General features: G+C 34.9%; 1 protein-coding gene across 8 annotated transcripts in view; it reads left to right on the forward strand.

Moving 5' to 3' along the window:
* Positions 1-19,380, forward strand: part of Nrx-1 (neurexin 1) — a 529,026-nt gene that overhangs the window by 303,208 nt on the left and 206,438 nt on the right. For all 8 annotated transcript variants that reach the window (XR_012999218.1, XM_076370172.1, XM_076370173.1 and 5 more), the window contains 2 exons: positions 2,551-2,709; positions 11,471-11,623. Coding sequence is in view for 7 of the 8 variants with exons in the window: in XM_076370172.1 (XP_076226287.1) it covers positions 2,551-2,709; positions 11,471-11,623 (312 nt within the window). In the remaining variant the exon portion in view is untranslated. The remainder of the gene's footprint in view (positions 1-2,550; positions 2,710-11,470; positions 11,624-19,380) is intronic.

Here is a 19,380-nt window from a genome sequence, read left to right on the forward strand (position 1 = left end):
GTGGTTCCACGGAGCCGGAGGATCAGGCGGTGGCTGCGGTCGGCGGAAGTGGATCCTTAACGAACTGTTCCCCCTTAATTTTATCACGGCAGAATTGCCCACTCCATCTAAGATCTGTTTGCTCGCGAAGAAACATCCGAGATAAGACCGCGGGAATTATGAAGAGATTGCTCGGCTGCGGTCCAAGGAAAAGCATCCTTCGCTGGAGAGCAGTCTAATTACAAGAACGAAAAGGTGGACTGGGTGGAAGACCCGGCAAAATCCTTTCTGGACGGACCACCTACCATCGCTACGAAGGAGGAAGAGGCTCTGCCCCGGTGAAAAGGGAGGCCGAAAAAGGAACAGGATAACGCTGCGGACAGGGGGGCAAGGGAGATAACGACTATCGACGCCTCGCCGTGAACTCGTAATGGACCACTCGACTTTCGCTGCTCTCCCTGAGTGCCTTCCTTGCCTAAATGCTGGATTTTATGGGGGACGGTGACAAGACGAGCAATAACCCCCGGGAGCTATTGCGGGGCTCCCGGGACCTGGCAAAGTGTTTTTCAAAGGGTTGAATGTTCAGATGTGAGAGGGAGCTTTGTTGTTTGAAGGCAGATTCTGATTTAGGGTTGACGAATGTAGGTTGTTACATTTAACCGCTTGAACACGAATGTCGGCATTTTGGAGACATGAAATCTTTATATCTGAGATCCTGGAACATGTAATTGAATTATTTGAATAACTGAAGAAGCATAATTCTCTTTTCCTTTGGTATATTGAAATTCAATGTATATTTTACCTGTATTCGAAAAGTCGAGTCCTTTTACCAAAACTCTTATAAATCAGTTTTTTAACATTCGTAGCATTACCTATTTAACCCATTTGCATCATTAGCGTAAGCATATAAACACTCAATTTTGTTGGTCATTATCACAAGAAATCAATATCAATACCACATCTTTGCGATTCATTGTTTCTTATGTAAGTTTTATTTTATTTTATAGTATTTTGTCAATGTTTCTCCCAGAATTCTAAAATATGAAGTTCTTTTATATTTGTTGTAGTTTTCCATTTTTCATCTTCAATTATATGAATTCTGTGCTGGGATCCTTGTTTTTCATTCGGATCCATTCTTAAATCGATCAGTGGCTGAACGTTGTCCGATATCGCGAACTCCGATAAAGGAACCTCCACGGAAGTCTCGTCCGAAGCCTGTAGTCTCCTTTTTCCGTATCAACGATCGTTAATTAACAAGGAAAAAGATCCGAGCACTGGCGAGGAACAATGGCTATCGCTTTTCCTCCCGTTCTATCCGTCCCCGTCTTACGTAACGTGATTATCTGCCTCATTATAGGGATAAATTAATATCCTGACATGATTGTTTATGATCCCCGACACGTTCATTATGCTACATGATAATAAGCTATTTGCGGTAAGCGAATAAGAGGATTCGCATTCGATGGTAATTGAACAACGACGGTATTCAATGAGTCATCCCTGTTCAGAGGATATCAACGTTTTTAATGAGAAATATTAATATTGGAGTGGATTACAGCTTTCTTTAATCCATCCTAAGACGAATCGAACGATTTTAACTGAAATGTTAACAATCGATATGTTCACGTTTGTTCACATTTTGATTCTTTGTGGACTATTTGCGAGTAATTCATTTAATTATTCCAGCAATAAAAGATTAATGCATAGGTTCCTTTTCTCATAGTAGTAAGAGTTCCATATAATTTAACTTTTTCTAGTGAAGGTTTCGAGTACTTTGGAAAACCTTCATCTATTAAGCGTTAATATTACCGTATCATTGCATACATTTCTTATTTCCAAAGCACTAATCAACGTTGAAGTATCGCGAAAATGAAGATCATGAACAATTTTATCGAATATTTAAGAAAACGTCTGCATACCTGCACGTGATACAAATTTGTTATATTCTACGTTTTTTGGGGTAATCTCTGTTTTTAGTGGACAATGGAAAGGTTAACTAAATATCGTTTTTTAAAATAATCTCTATATTTAGTGGATACTAATAAAATTAACTCATGAAATATTCAAGAAATAACGTGTTTTTTTGGATAATCTTTGTTTTCAGTGGATAGTAAATGAGATAAATCACTACCTTTCCCAGAAATGACGTGTTTTCTTATAATCCTTGTTTTTAGCGAATAGTGAAAGAGTTAAATCGCTAAATTTTCTAGAAATATCATTTTTTTTAATCATCTGCATTTTTAGTGGGTAGTGAAACAGTTAACTCACGAAATATCCCAAAAATAACGTGACACACGTGTCCAACGGAAGTCTTCCCTTGGTAACGTCATCCTGTCCTTCGTCGCGACGAAATTTAATCCCACGCGTCGAACCTCGTCCTCGTCTCAGGACTAGTTCGCCTATACTTTAATCTGAAATCGGGTTTCAGTCGACGCTTTTAAGCCAGTTCCACGTTTCGAGGGGTTTGGGGTACCGGCGAAGGAGGGGGGTGGGAGTGCGAGAAGGGGTAGGGATGCACGTAACTTTTCGGAAAGCCCTTACGAACTTTGCCCCCTATGGCTTGTGTTGCAGCTCTCCGCCATCGTCGATGGGATTTACGCAGAGCACGGACACACTGCGGGCTCGTTCACACATTTGGCGAGCGATCGACTGCTGGTAGGCGGAGGCGCCGACGCGAGATCCCTGCAGGGCGCTAAAGGGATCAACAACTTCGTCGGGTGCCTGAAAAAGGTGAGATCGATTCCTGGGATCGATGCGATCCACTTTGCGATTTATTCCCTGTGTACAAACCAAAGGCGATTTAACGCGTTGACCGCTCGATCGGCAAATTACTCGCACAATAAAAGCAATCTCCTTAATCTGTTAACTGTGGAATTTAGTTTCTAAAATCTCTCGCTTAGCGCGCAATAAAATGGAAAAATGAAGTGTGTACTCGTCAAACACAGAACGAATGCACCTAGAATATATTTTAATAAAAAACCAAAACAAAAGAGGAATTACATGTTTATCTCAAAAAAATAAAGAATTCATCGTTGAAAGAATTAGTATCGTTTCAAGCTTTAAGATGACGTGTATTCTCGTTGAACACAGTTAACTGGTTAACCTCTTGCGCTGGAAATTAATTCAAAGGTTTGCCAAAGTATTGTGCGAAGAATTTTGTTTTTACCTATTTCACGCAGATACGTATACTACTTTCATTTATTCCTAATTTTGTACAGAGTAATACATTTCAAAACAATGTAGTATGTGTAATGCAACAAGACTATTGATGTATATAAAACGTCATTGGGACAAAAATAATCTTCGACGTGCATGGTATGTCGTCCAACCGCAAGAGGTTAAGGAAACTGAAAAGGCAATATTTTTAATAGGTTGTTCTTTTAACCTTCTTGTATATCATGGATCTAATAAAATTTTGTTTATTTCGTGCATCAGTAAGAAAATTAATTTTTAAGTGTATACAACTGTTGTTTCATCTGTATATGGTTGAAATGGCGGTCAACGTGTTACATGTTACCGGACGTGACAGGTCGCTTATGAAATGTAATGTAAATACAAGTTAGGAGGTGATTTAATTCTTCAGTGAATATACAAGAATGTGATTGATTTATAAAAATCAATGTTTAGTATATTATTATGTAACTATGGAAACGTTCTTTTAATTATAAATGTTGTTTATGTTTCCACTCTTTTGCGTGAGTTAGATGTTGACTACGAAAGCTCAAATAATATCACATTTTATAATTAGGCATCCTAATAAGAGTTTAAACCAGAATTTAAAAATCATTTAATAACAAAAGGATTCACTAAAGTACAAGTATTCTTTAGTCAGGAGGAATATGCCGAAATCCCGTTAAAGTTTGTTCAATGGAATGCAGCATCAGTTTATGTAGCACGATGGTCTATGTAAAGGACAAATTAAGATTTTCATTTCGTAACTTCGAAGATTACGGTGTTCGCCGGAAAATTTATCGCAAAATTGCTTCGTTATAAGCTTTAATATTACACATTTAAGAAGCAGACGAGAAAAGGAACACCAGGGACCAACATCTAAGAGCGAACTTCCACGTAATTTTAAATTGAAATTAAAGCATTACAGGCTCCGCGTAACTTTAGTCTTCTTAAAAAATTATGCATCGTAAAAACGAGTTATAGTATCCCTTCATTGGCGTTATTAAGGTGTAATTAAAAAAATGTTTTAGTTAGCATTATTAAAATATTAACTGCATATTGAAAGAAGACTTGGTTTATGAATTCGTTCAGTTCTATTCTTCATTACAAAAAATTGTCAAAACAAAGCGTTATTTGTTATATTTATATTACAAATTGCTTCCCAGTAACCATACTATTTTGTTTCTAATTTAATTAGCGTTTTTTAAATTCTCTTTTCACACAATTGTAAGCAACAAATCAAAAACTAAACCATAACATCTGCAGATCCACCATTTTACTCTATAACGGTTTCTTTGTTAACAGATAAATCATGGAGACATACATTTCAATTCAGTTTCTGCTATTATAAAACTATTAAAAAAAGTTTAATCTACATAAAGATTCAGGTTCTAACAATTCAACGTTAAACATTTATTAACAGGATCATCCAGTATCTTCGATTTTGTTGTAATACGTTTCCAAAATTTTGTTTCTATATTATTCTAAAGGTTAGAATATTAATTAATTTCCCATATTTTTCTTTAGTCTAAAAGCAACAATCATTTTAGTTTTCCATACATAGTATCCGAAACTAGAAATGAATGTTATCGTTAGCACAGTTTAGCCAGATAGAGAAGTTGTTTGTCAGATACCCGGCAGAGGAACCGCCCCCGGCGCTGTTTTTAATTCATTAACCCCGTTCCTTTTGTAACTTTCTCCCGCGACCAGCCGGCGAATTAGAGCTTCGTCATCGCGGCACTTACCTTAATATGAAAATTACGGTCGCCGGCGTGCTTCCCGCCACATGGATCTTGTCAGTTAACGTTCTGTTAATTATATCCAGCCCCGTGATACTTTTTCCGCTTTTTCCCTATTCGTTGTCGAAATCGCGGGGCGATTCGCCTTAATTCGTACGCGTGATTTCATCCCCGACGAACTTGATCCACTACGTAATAATCTTCGTTTCATTATATGTTTATTAATACTGCAAATATTTATGCAATTTCAAATCTTGAAGAACATAATTAGGAAAGTAGAGTTGCAATTGAGAATGCTTTTTTTTGAAATATTATAAAAGCAATTTAAACTTACGTTAACATTTCATAAATTTTTCTTTATCAAGTTTTTTATAAATTCGTATTTATTCTGTGCAATTTTGCACTTAAAAATTTCATTTATTAAGTAAACAGAGATCCAATGTCCATCTTACAGTTAGTTCAAAACGAAGTTCCGAAAGATCTTCGACACAAGTTACACAATTCATCAATATAAAACTACCTTGAATAATATATATTAGGTACCGGAAAAGGTTCGTGCGGGTTTTTAAATCAAAATTGAAACACAGAGAGCGTATTTGTAAAATAATTGTATCTTATTTGATACTGACGGCATAAACGTAACTTACTGCTAATACTAATTTCATTCATTACACTAGTCAAATACTAAGTGAAATCGTACTACAATCTATTGATAACAAGAAAACCGCACAAACTTTTTCCGGCACCTAATAATTAACAGATAAATAATGTCCAAGGTCCTTTGTTACTATCGTCAGACACGTCAAAATTCAATATTCAAGCAGTTACATTATGCATTCTCTTATAAATTGTTTACCACCGATACTAAAATTATAATTATTGGAATTGATTCCTCTTCAACGGGTATAATTAAAATTCCATTTAAATTCTCACAGATATTAGAATGTTGTTCGAAGAAGGAACGATGACAACGAATAAAAAATCCATGAATTAGCCAAGAATGGAGAAGTATACAAATAACGAATGCGCCTAACATCTCCGGTGAATAAATTAAATTGGACAATTTCATTAATTCCAACAGTTTCAAATTAAACTACAAAAAGTAGCCATCTATGTCACGTTCTTTAGTTTACTCACACCATGATCGCGGAAGGAAATTGTCGTGGCCCATGCTCATCTAGCTCCGCATCCAGTTCCTCTGCCGTTCTTTTAAAAATGAAAATGCCCGAGCTAAAATTCCGGGCGTAACAGCGTGGCGCCGGTCATTACGAGTCGATGAAATATTCATGTGGCTAACTTACCCCGACGAACTTTTCGCGAGAAACCGACACGAAGTCGAAGACGGAACTGCGACAACGGGATTCGTAATAAAGAATAGAACGGAGCAATAAACTGGCCGCGGTTACGACGCTGACCATCATTTACCGGATATCGTCCTGTACGTAGCTTCACCGGCGAACCGCCCCGAACTGTCATAATATGTAAATAGAATCGTCCGGCAGCTTCGTTTTGGAAATTAAAATTAATACGCTTTCCGTTAAACAACGTACTGTAAATACGCACAGAGCGTTGTATGTTTGAATTGGGCGCCATTAACTGCTGGCAAATTTATGAATGTTTCGGTTCTTTTAGCTAATCGTGTGCTAATAATAAGTGTTGAGAACGAAGGAATTCAAATTGTCTGAATTTAAAATTGAAATAATGGTTTTTGATACGAGACACTTTTATGAGAATAAATTGGGTTTGACTACATTGAATGTTTCGGTACTACTTTAGCTAAATTTGTGCTAATAATAAGTGTTAAGAACGAAGGAGTTGAAATTATTTCAGTTCAAAATTGGAACTGAATTGGTTTTTGGTACGAGACGCTTTTCTAAGAATGAACTGAGTTCATCAGTTGTAAGAAGCAATGCAACTTTGAAATTTCCATGATACTACTATTCTGGTATTATCAAATTTATATTATTCGATTACTGTTCTAATGTTATCAAATTAAAATTATCCAATTACAAGTTACAATATTCATTAATCCTCAAACAGAAAATTCAAAAGTCAACCAAAGATTAATATCTTCCTCTTAAAATCTCTATAAAAATTAACGAAAAAGAGAGAATAATTCTCCCAAAATATTTGAAACTATAGGAAAAATTTCCTTGATCTGTCGCGTAGCTCACGTATTCCGTATTCCGAACTTCCCAGACACCTATACACCTACGAATCCCCGCAGCTCATCGACTTCTCTCGAAAAGGGAACTCGAACAGCGTCTCGTTTCCTTTGTTCGGCATATTTCCAGTCCCCGTCAACTTCGATGCAGAATGGTCCCCAAGCACGATAATGAAAAATATCGCGGCAGGAGGAGTGAAATATTAAAAACGCGCGTGCATTTGTCAAGAAAATTATATAGTGGAGCTAGCTATCTGCCTTCTTCCCCCTTGTCTCCCCCGGTTCTCAGAGCAGTGGCCGAAATAAAGAGCTCCGCAGTTCGATACACGTCCCGCGGAAAAGAGCATGTGCATCGTGTAGTTTTTTCCACTTGTTTTTTTTTCGCTCTTTTTCCTCGTTTTCAAACAATGCCGGAAGTTTCATTCTATCCGGACATCCCCAGATTTTCGACCTATTGCCGATCCTCCAGGGAAATCCCGCTTTCGTCGTTCTCCCCCGCTGGATATTATTGTTTGTTTAACTGTACGGACACAATGGCCGGGTGATCGATATTTCCAGTCGGACAAGCGAAAGATCGTCCGAGCCTCGTCGCGCCGCTGAAAAATTAGATAATATTTGTACGGAATTATTTGTCAAACTGCTAGAAAACCGATGGGATATGTTCAACAGTTTTCTGCTTCTTGTTGACGTAAGCGTGTGCGTGTATTCGTACGTAGACATCGCGGGATTATGATCAGGGGCATAAACATTGTTTATTCGATTGATGCGGGACGCTTGAATATTAAAGAAATTTCGAGGAACGAGCATAAAAATAATTTGAAGGCGAAATCGTGTTACTGTTTAACGCTGAAACTATCGATTTAAGTTGATTGGTTTGTATTTTGCTATAGAAATATTTATTGAGATATTTCAGCATATTTAAATATATTAGTTAAGATATTTAAATATATTTAAATGTATTTATTAAAAGATCGGTTAACTGATATTTTGGAATACATGTTGGGGACATAATTTATTTAACGATTTCTCAGAAAAGCATTTGTATCTCTGGAATAATTGCAAAATAAAAAATCTGAAATTGAACATTCAGGCCCATTTGGTAATGCTAAATCTGTTCTGTAAAAACAGAATACGTTATGCTTTGGATATTTTATATTGTTTTTCGGATTGAGTGCCTCCTGTACTATTTTACTTTTTTAAATTTCCCATAAACACATAAAAAGCCGCAGTCTATTAAAGTTGTAGCAGCATCTTTCCGACTCCGCCAATAGAAGGCTACCGATGCGTAAGAGCCTTTCTCGTTTTTGCTCAGTCCAGTACCTGCTATTTGTATATATACGAATCGTAAATATCCTACATTCGTCCCCGCATCTAAGGCACGGATCTACCGGAAAGCCTTACTGATGAGTCCACTGGTTGTAGATTCTGGACGAAACACTCCTCTCTCCGCTTGTCCTAATATTTGTCAAACCTCTTCCTCCATCTTTCCATAACATTCTAGGCCGCTTTAAAGAGTTTAGAAGTTCTGGGAATAGTCGCTTTTGTTAGCATTTGAAATGTAATTGAATAACTTGATTTTAGGAGAATATTATTGTTTATAATTTGATCCTGAAAATTCGTGCATTTTATAACACACTCGAATTACATAACATAGTCAAATTTAGATTTTAATATAGTCTAATAATGGAATAACTTGTACCATTCTGTTAATCGAGATGAGTTATATTTCAAGAATTAAAATAATCTCGTTCCGCTATTTGTCTGGCTGTTATTGTTATTTTCACAAGAATTTTTAAATTTAGTAAAAAGTAGTGAACAAAATGTTGTATTAATATACTTAATATAAATACAGATATTCGTATTTATTTACTGCCTCAAAATTGCAGTTCAAAATACATTTTCCAATGGACATTAATATATTACCAGGAAGTCTATGTAATCCACCATCAAATATCACGAAACTCCGACTACTTATACGATCGAAACTCATATTCATCTCCTTGTTAAACAGTGACTCGTAGTTCACAACAAATCCCACAAGATTGGAGTTTCCAGCTTCAAAATTTCAGTTCAAGACCCGACGCTGGTGATTACACTAGGACTCACGGTCGGTTACAATATTCCGTCGTCGAATTTAAACAAAACCCCGCCGCTACTGAAATAATACTGTCTGTGGTGATTATCATTGGCAGAACAAAGGATTTTGATGGATCCGGCACCAACTTCCGGCGGAATGTAGCCAAACGACAGATTCTATTCGATGTTATCCTATTTTACATTTGTTAATGTTCTTCAAACTTCGCGTGCGTTGTCCCTGAAACATAGTTAGAAATTTTAATGAACATTTCCAATTAACGCGTTGACGATGACAATTGGACCGCGAAGAACTGCTGTGAAGGAATTTTCGAGTGAATGCGAATCGGTTTAAACTCTCGTTGAATTTTCTGTAAGATTCACGATTATAGATTCATTTGCATTCGACAAAACGCTGCATCCTCGACTATGAAAACAAGAAATTTAAGTTTTAATTTATTGCACCAAGATGTTTCTCACTATTTTACGATCCTGTTTTCATCGTAGTAATGTCGGAATTCATTTACAAATAATTAAGAATCACCACATAAAATTAGATTAGATGAAACTGGGCTTGTGGAACCTATAGATCCTCGAAAACGTTCGTGCGGGTTCTTGAATCAAAATTTAAACACAGAGAACGTTTCTATAAACTAATGTTCTTTTATTTGATACCAACTGCATAAACATAACTTGATGCTAATGTCAATTTCATTCGTTAACCTAATGAAATACTAATTGAAACTGGACTCTTATTCATTACTAATAAGAAGACCTAATATGATCACTGATAGTAGACTAAGATACTTTGTATTATACAGAGTAACTTCGTTTTGAAGAAATAAAATATTAATAATAATAGTCATAACAATGACAATAATACTGAAATATTAATAATGTGTTATATAGTTACATAAATACTAACTCAGACCTAACCCAAATAACTGACCAGCGCGATCTTCAGAAACAATAGCAATCTGTGTAAACGTAGGTATGTACTTAAGTATCTAAACTAATTGTAGATCATAATTGCAAAATACAATTGCTTTGGTATACTTTTCAAAGTCCAGAATTAAACACAAGTTAAATTTCTCTATTTTCTTTGATTATTTGGAATCTTTCAATTAGTTTTGTGGTGTAAAGTCAATATTAATTTGAAGATTTTTTAAAATTGAATCATCAAAAATGTCTATAGAAGTCCTTCACTTTTCTAAATATTTCTCAAATTTTAAAGTTGACGCGTGAGAGGCACTCATTTATAATGGAATAAAAAGCTTCGTCTCAACTGATCTGGTTACTTCGTCGAAAGCGGTTTACCGTGTTCAGTCCGGCACCGCATCGACTACCAATCCCGATCGGCCTTTTAATCATCGACTAATAAGTAGTCGATCGATTAATTAACTTGATTGCATTGTTTATGCGAAGGGATAAAAACGGGCGGTCGTAAATCTCCTTGAAAAACGCCCGAATTTTAACCGACCACGGTTTTAACGGTCCCGGTAAATAATGTCCGCCACTCTCATGGGAATAGAGTGCAGGAGGAGGATGGAAGGGAAAATCGCGATTGCCCGAAATCGATAAAAGGTATAAATCTTCGTTAATATCTAATTACTATGATAATGTGTTCGTTAATAATCGTGTAACTGGATTTATCATTCAATTAGCCGTGTTCGGTTTGAGCGTAAAAATGTACCGTGAAATTGTTTCGTGTTGCTCACCTGTATTTAACCGTCGTATCGACGGCAGTCATTGTTATCGCTGCTGTGCTTTCGTTGATTTTGTACTGGCTACTATTGACATTGGATATTTATTTCTTGCAGACACAGTCTCAGGGAATATATGCTTTTATCGATACGTAGAAAAATGATGGAACTCTGTAAAGCAGTATAACATGATAATTTCATGATGTAATTAATAACTTTTTAATTGTGCACTGGAACATTTTCCAAAAATCTTTCACGTGATTTGTGATTTTTTATTCCTTCCCAATTTAATGTAACAAAATAGAGAAAGTTATGTTTAATGCATCACGTATTTCTATTTGAAGAAAATAAACACTTATCTTGAACGATTAAGACAATCTATAATGCGACAGAAATAGTTTAATGACCGAATTTAATATACATATATTTTTAGAGTATTAATAGAAGAATCTGTCAGAAGTCGAATAAAATACCAAGTCACTTCTTTTATCAATGAATTTATTACGTTTATTGAATTTATTAAATGAAATTAAGGTTTCAAGTATCATAATTTATGAAATTAATATTAATCGATGAAAATTACGTTTCTTGGTGACCTTTTGATACGACGCTATGAAAGTTTTCCTTCATTTTTTTCGCAGGTTGAGTTCGTTGCGGAGGGGTTGAAATTGGAGGTGATCGAGGCAGCCAGAGGCGGTGCCGTTGGCGCTGCCGCTTGGGGCAAAATGGAATTCCACTGTCGAGAGCCAAGAGCAACGGACCCAATCACATTCACCACAAGGGACTCGCATCTTGTGAGTATACTTCCTATATTATTCCATTATGAAGAATAAGATACCACATTGACATCATGAATAACTCTGATAAGTGTCGATGCTGTAAATTGCATTACGATAGTCGAATCGAATTTTGTCCATCACTAAAGATCACTTTTCGCGGCGGAAAGGAAACTTCTTTTCACTCGAGGCTCATTGTATGTAACAATTATAAGAAATGATGTTCTTGGTTAGAAAATTTGAATATTGAAATATATATTATATAATAATAATAATAATAATAATAATAATAATAATAATAATAATAATAATAATAATATATAAACAAAATTTGGACAAATTAGGTTTTCTAGATAATGATTATTTCAAACAATTGTAAATACTAATTTCTTAATATTGTTGATCATCAAGTAAAATGAACCTTTTAAGAGAAAAAACTTGGGTATAATAGTAAAGAAATATTTAGATTTTTTCATTTCTAAAATATTATATATTCGATTATTATTTTGCGAATATTACATATCCGAGGAAAAATGAATCATAATCATAAAATTAACCGAGGACTTGGTCCTGAATGGCCACTTAATTTCGATCCGACTATGTGAAAGAAATTACGCGCTTCTGCTTCCAGCGAAAAGCAGGCGCCTGTTGAAACGCCATTTTCCCTTTATTGCTATCTCCTCTAGAATAGTTAATGACCCTCTGCGCAATCATCGCCTCAGACTACTCTTTACAAGTATCCAAAGTTTCTCAAACATTTTAATAACAATTTTAATAACAACTCTCTGTACTTCAGACAATTTATGTGATTTATATTTGCTGCAAATAGTTACTATAAAATTTGAATATTCGAGGAAACTTTAAAAAAAACACTATTTTCAGATCTGAAAAGATGATAGATTAGAAAATGTAATATTTAAAATTTATTAGATGTGTTTGTAATTATTTTTCTTCCATGTTCTATTGTTTAGAAGAATATTGGAGAATTGGTGTACCTTTTAACGAAATTTTTAACGGAACATCATTAGAAAATGTCATAAGAAAAATTTGTTTGAGTTGAATGTATATAAATATTCCACTTGGTAATCGGATTAGCACGAAAAAATGATTATATATTGACATAGAATATAATCAAATAAAATCTTAGTTACTAGAGAATTCAATAATCTTATGTAACACAACACATCATGTTAGATATTTAAGACTCATTTATTAATACGAAATATAGAAACATTGATAACATTATGGTAACTCGAATTACTATCACACAAATCGTCAAATGGTTGATTTGACAGGCTACGACATTTGCGGCCTGCCAGTGAAAATGTGGTTTTCAGTTCTGACGTAAGCAGTGTGAACGTTCTATCAGTCTGTACATTGAATTAATATCGAAACAAAAATGATTAAATTGTTAATCAAACAAATAACAACCAAAAAAGGTAGTAAAGCTTATACTCCTTTAAAAAAGAGGTCTTTTGAATGGAAAATTTGTCAATTTTTATTCATTACTTGAGAATTTTCATTCAGGTGAATATTTTGTCTAGCTTTGCATTGAAATAACGATGTATAAAATTCACAGCAAAATATTTTCCTATACAATATTACTAGGATGAAAGTAGTTTCATTGTTGAACTATATCATATTCTTACAATTTATTACTGAAGAAACTATACCTATAGCAAAATTGGAATAATAGAATTCTCAGCTGCAATTCTTGTACCTACCTTCTCTCTGATAATATACATTGTATATTAATCAGCAATTATTACAACACGCATATCACCTATGATCTCCACGTCAACGCGTATACACCGAAGTACTGAATAATACATAGTAGACCAGGTAGAGCAGTTTCCTGCTAACCCGACATCAAAGTGGTCTTTCTCGTCTATGGATCCACTTATTCCGCGAGCTCAGAGAAACTCGTGGACGAAAATGTTTGAGAAACTCTGGGCAACAACGGGGGGCCGCGGTTTTAGTAGCCATTCGAACGTCGTCGTTACCATTGCAAATTCTTGATACGGTATCTGTCCCGGCGCAGACAGCCAGAAGAAGGTCAAAAGCGCGCAGGCCGTAGACTGCGGTAACAGGTCGCCGGATGGTCGGATGCGATATGTTCCCTCAAAGCACATTTCGCAGCCCCCTTGTCGACCTTTGTTTACGAGCGCATCGTTTGCGGATTATGGCTACCATTGGGCTACTTTATACAGGTAGTCCCTTCCCGAATAGTACCACGGGCATCAACTTGCCTCCATGGCGTTGCCCAATGATCCCCCGTGGTTAATTCCTTGACAGTCAGTGGCTAAAAGATGAACTGAATCAGTGGTTGCCAAATATCTGGAAATACGGTGGGACTTCGCTTAACACTAGAACTACCGAACATTTAATATGATTACGGCTGGATTTACAGACGTTTATTGTATTGTTTATTCTATTGAACTTAGAAAAATTAATGTTAGCTCGTTTAGATCTTGGAAATTAGGGATTTAAAAGTAGACTATCAGGATACATATTCCTGTAATTGCAGCAATCAAAATCGATGTAAACATTTACTAAATAACATTTAAAAAATGCAATATACGTCAAATTGACGCGTTCCGTAAATCTAGTTTTAATATGTGACATTAAAAAATATTAAATACTAAAATTTATTCGTGTAATAATTATAACAATAGATTTTTTTCAATTACTTCATATATTCGTTGTAGTTTTCAAGCGAAACAATATATTTTTAATTTTAGGATGTTCAAAGGTTTTAAGATACCAATAATTGCGAAATAAGAAAACTGAAACCCATTATTTTGACAGGTGTGGTAGTTCCAGTGTTAACCGAATCATTACTTTTCGCTATATGATGATTTATATCATTCGAAGTGTTGGTTTTTCACAAATTCAATAATTTTATTCTTAGATTATACCCCAGGATATATAAGATCGGGTTTTGGAAAATTCGTTTCAAATAATTTTTTTTAGTAATGAACTATTTGGACTATTAGTTGACTGATTAAATCGGACAATCTAGGTTCTACAGTATGTTTGATTTTCTGAGAATTCTGGGTCAAAGTTTCAATTTTCAGTTTAAAATATTAATTGCAAATTTTTATTGATATATTGGGTGAAATTGAACGACCGATTTTTTCATTGCTTTTTTGATGCTAATTGCAAAATTCGAAATAGAATTTTATTGAAATTGAAATTTATATCAGCACCGATGTAAATACGTTTCGGTTAATTTGATTGCGGGCAAGTAGGTTCCTCTGTATCGATGTCAACCTCGTTATTCAATTACTCTCTAGCGGCTGTTTCATTGAATTTAACAAATTCTGATGATAATGGATAAGGTTTCCTTTAAACAGTTTAATTGTTTCTATTTCTGTTGTTCCTGCCAGTCATCGTTATGGATAAATATTGATAATATTTGACAAAACTTAGTAATAAAATTATTTTGATTAAATATAGCCTGTCACAAACTACATAAAGTTTCATTTTAAATAACAATATTTACATAATGATCCAATTTACTGCAAAAATTCCATTAAAAGTATTGGTAAAACAAAGCAAATTTAAATCCAACAATCTCCATTTCTCTATACGAATCAAATGGCCCTGCATATAAAATTGTTTACTTAAATATTTATAATTTATATTAATAATTATATATATTGCCCAAAATATGTTCAAAAACTATCCCGACAATCAAATCATTCAAACAGAAAGAAGTAAGTTATCCTCTAAGGTTAATCTTTTTTACACAATAATGACAACCAATATATTAATTTCCCGACAATTCAACCCCATCATTAACCCTTTCATTACAGTAGCTTTACTCACAAATGTGTTCTCAAGCTAAAAGTGGACACAGGCAAGAAACGAAACTATAGAGAATTTTGTTTTCATGAACATATGTCGAAATCCAAGACTGCCCGAGCATGGAAGAGATCGCTTGCCTCTGTGCATTTTTAGCTTGATGGTCAATGGAGTTAACGTGAGAGACGTACAGTACTTGTTACTTTAATCAATTAACTGCATTCAACGAGTATACACGTCATCTTAAAATCAAAATGATACTAATTCTTTCAACGATAAATTTTTTCCTTTTTTAAGACAAACATGCAATTCTTCTTTGTTTTGCTTTAGCTTTTCGTTAGAATATACTGTAGGTACATTTGGCCTGTGTTAGACGAGTATACACTTCATTATCTGATTTCATTGCGAGCATTATCAGAAATTCGTTAAATTAAATTTCACAGTTAATAGGTTAATAACTAGTTATTAATTCCTTATTCTAGCCGTGATACATATAATCATAATATATAATGCAATAGTATATAATCAATGCGAAATTTTAATGAGTGGCTATCACTGTTAGTAGCGAAGGAGTTAAACGCGTAATACTCTGCAACGTTCCAATATTCATAAAAGCGTTAAAACCCACGAAGTAAATGTGCGATTCCTCATTTCCACTTTCTTCTGCGTTCTCATTCCACTTCTATTCAAATTTCCCGCTCCAAATAAGAAGAACGCGCGGAATAATCGTCAACGTTCGAAATCCCCTTTACATCCGTAATAACAGTTGACGTCTTGATCCTGACTGTCTTCTGTCTCCCCTCTCCGCGGGCGTAGTAATAAAATATTCGAAGAAAATGGGATCCCGCGCGGAGATGCACGAATTCAATTTCGCGGCGAGCTGAATACATTCCGGAGAATGCCAAAAGTCCGGCGAACATATCCGGGGGCGCCGGACGTAGATGTTGGCGCACGTGCGCGCGCGCGCGCGCTCTTCGCCCGGCGACGACGCATACGTTATTCGGCAGAAATTCAAGCTCCCGGCCGTGCACGTCCTCGCGAAATCCTAGGCGACATGAAAATGGAGCGTCATCTCCCTAAGCGGATCATATGTCTCGCGTGTACCCGGCACGACGCACCTGTATGCTCTGTTCCCGCGATTGATACAACCGGAATCCGTTCCGATGATATCCAGATTGAATCTGTTCCGGTAACAAGAAAAGTTTACAGCCAGAACAGCTGATACACGATTAGCTTCATTTGATTAACTTATTTAGATTGACAGAAATTTTGAAATTTGACACTGAAACTATCGGACGGGTCAAATTGAGCCACTTCAGAATGTTTATTTTGCATGTATTTAAATTATGAAGACGTGTTTGTTAAAGATTTTTAATTAAATTTGTGTATTTTTAAAAATAATGTTTGTATAGATACAACGCTAGGAGAACCTCTGAATTTCAAGAAACGTATTGTTCTGATTTTTATGAGAAATTGGAAGTCACCCCAATTACTTGGTAGTTTGGGTGTTAATGCTGTAGTGTTTGAACGAGATTCTAATGGTCTGGTTTTATGGGGTTGCTTAGATTTTTTGTTGTGAAGATAATTGGTTTAACGAATGAAGTAACTGGAGAGGTTGTGATTTGGCGAATGATGTAATTGAGAAACTGAATGGTATAATTGCGAGAAATTAATGTAGTTATTAAAATAATTAATAGTAATTAATACATACCAAGTAATCAATAGTAATTAGTAAAATATTAATATCAAGATAGGTATACGTTATTGATGAACGATTTGAGTTCATCAGAACGTTAATATTATCTTCTAATTTGATACAAAAATTTATTTTGTTGTTACATAGAATTGCAAAGTATGTGGGCAACATAAAGGAAAGCGAAAAACCAAATAACTCTTGAAAGAGAATAGCTTTAAAGGCAAATCTAATTTGCCGTATTTCGTTCCACCGAGATAAAACTATTCCTGAGACAGACAATTATGTAAAAAGAACCGACCGAAAGAGCACACCTGAATTTCCCTATTTCTTTTTGGGAAAATCTTGTCAAAAACGAATTTACATAGATTAAATATGACTACATACAGAGCAAGTTTCGCATTTTCGTGGAAAATTCTTTGAAACGCATACCGTATTATAGTCTTTGTACAGTGTTCCACAGAATTAAATAAATGTACTTGAAGATTTACCATGAAATGGCGCGAAAACATTTGCATATATAAAATTGAAAGTATTATTTAACAGACATTTAAATTTAATTTACCGTGAAGTAGAAAAAACTTGTATCAATTCCGTTAACGTATCAAAATAAAAAGATGTTGCGAAAATTAACGACAATTTATACACCACATATACTTTATATTTGGTGAATATTTCGAAAATTGAAAAGTATAATCCTTATAAAAAAAAAACTCTTAGAATACAACAAAATTTTATTCGTCAAGAATTAGTTTACCATCTTTGGATTTCAAAACTTTTTAATTGAATCAATGTATAAAGTTATTAACAACTATGAATTCTACTTTCTTATTACAAAAAATAAAATTAGTTATTAACATCAAGATTAAAAACAAAAAATTTGTAAGACTATCAAAACTCAACTGAATATTTTCATATCATTAATACAACACGCGTCACAAATGAAGTACAATAAACTAATTTAACCAGTACCATTGATATGATTGAAAAAACTGATTTCTCCTAAAATCAGGTGCGTTTATTTCAATAGGATTTCGTTAGTCACGCAATTTTCCGGGAAACAAATCGATAAGAGTGACACTCGTTCCAACGTGAATGTTCAGTCGTCGGCAACTGAATGAGAAAAGTTTGTCATGCGATTAATTAAGGAAATCGACATATACATTTGAACGGTGAACTCGAATTCATACGTTGTTCCGGCGTAGCCGTGCGCATAAGTGCAGGACGTGCGGTGTCCGCGGCTGCTAGGAAAATGCGATTTGCATAGGGTCAATTAATTGAGGCATCGTTTCGCATTAGCGTTTGTCATTTAGCCGGGCTTGTTTTGTAAATTTGCGATGCGCCACTATTATCGAGCGGTATGCGGCGTCTGACTATGGGGATTTCATCGTGGCGGCAATCATTTCGGAAAATTATCACGTGTCGCTTCGTTCGTCAAGGGTGAAGCTGGCCTCGATTCGATTCTCACTCGACTGCCTTTTTTCGCGCGGATTCGTGCTTTTCGTTAACTTCTTTCGTGATCTAGGAAAAGTAACTTTAACATTAGGTTTATCGATGGCGTCAATTTAACGTATATTGAATTTTATAAAAACTATTTGGTAACTACTATTCGCCTCTCGCATTAGTGCCGTCTCCCCTTGCCTGTGTGCAGTTTTAATCCGCAAGCCGACGGCACTAACGTGAGAGATGAATAGGATTTACGTCGACTTTAACTGTTAACAATTATCTACGTTTTAACTTCTGACTTCCAAGATCCAACTGAACGATAAAAGGTTTAGCGAATTATCTGCGATTCGGTTTACAAATTTTGGAATAGAGTATTAAGAGAAGAATATTGGATTTATGTTTATATTACATTAAAAACTTCTCAAGTGGTATTGATGTGTGGTTCATATTATATATTATAATTACTAGAATTTAAAGAAGTGCTGCTACTTATTTGAGGAAATATTTTTCACCTTTTTGGAAATCATTTCGAACTAGAATCTGTAAATAAAATATAAAACTGAGAAATTACACTTAAATGTCATCAATTTAGCAACAATAGAGAGTAGTCTAAAATAAATTTAATTCAAAATTCAGAATTACTTTTGACAGTGCAACTTTCATCAAGAATTGAAGGACATAGAACAATGAGAAATGCATGCACGTTACATAAACTACGCAATTATAGTAAAGCCCATGATAAGAGATGAAAATTTTCTTTTATAATTGAAGTTTCAACCACGGACGCAACTGAACTTGTGCTGGGGAAACGTAAGTTTAAGAGCCGCAA

This window comes from Nomia melanderi, chromosome 8, assembly GCF_051020985.1.
Source record: "Nomia melanderi isolate GNS246 chromosome 8, iyNomMela1, whole genome shotgun sequence".
In the NCBI taxonomy this organism is placed as follows: Eukaryota; Metazoa; Arthropoda; class Insecta; order Hymenoptera; family Halictidae; genus Nomia; species Nomia melanderi.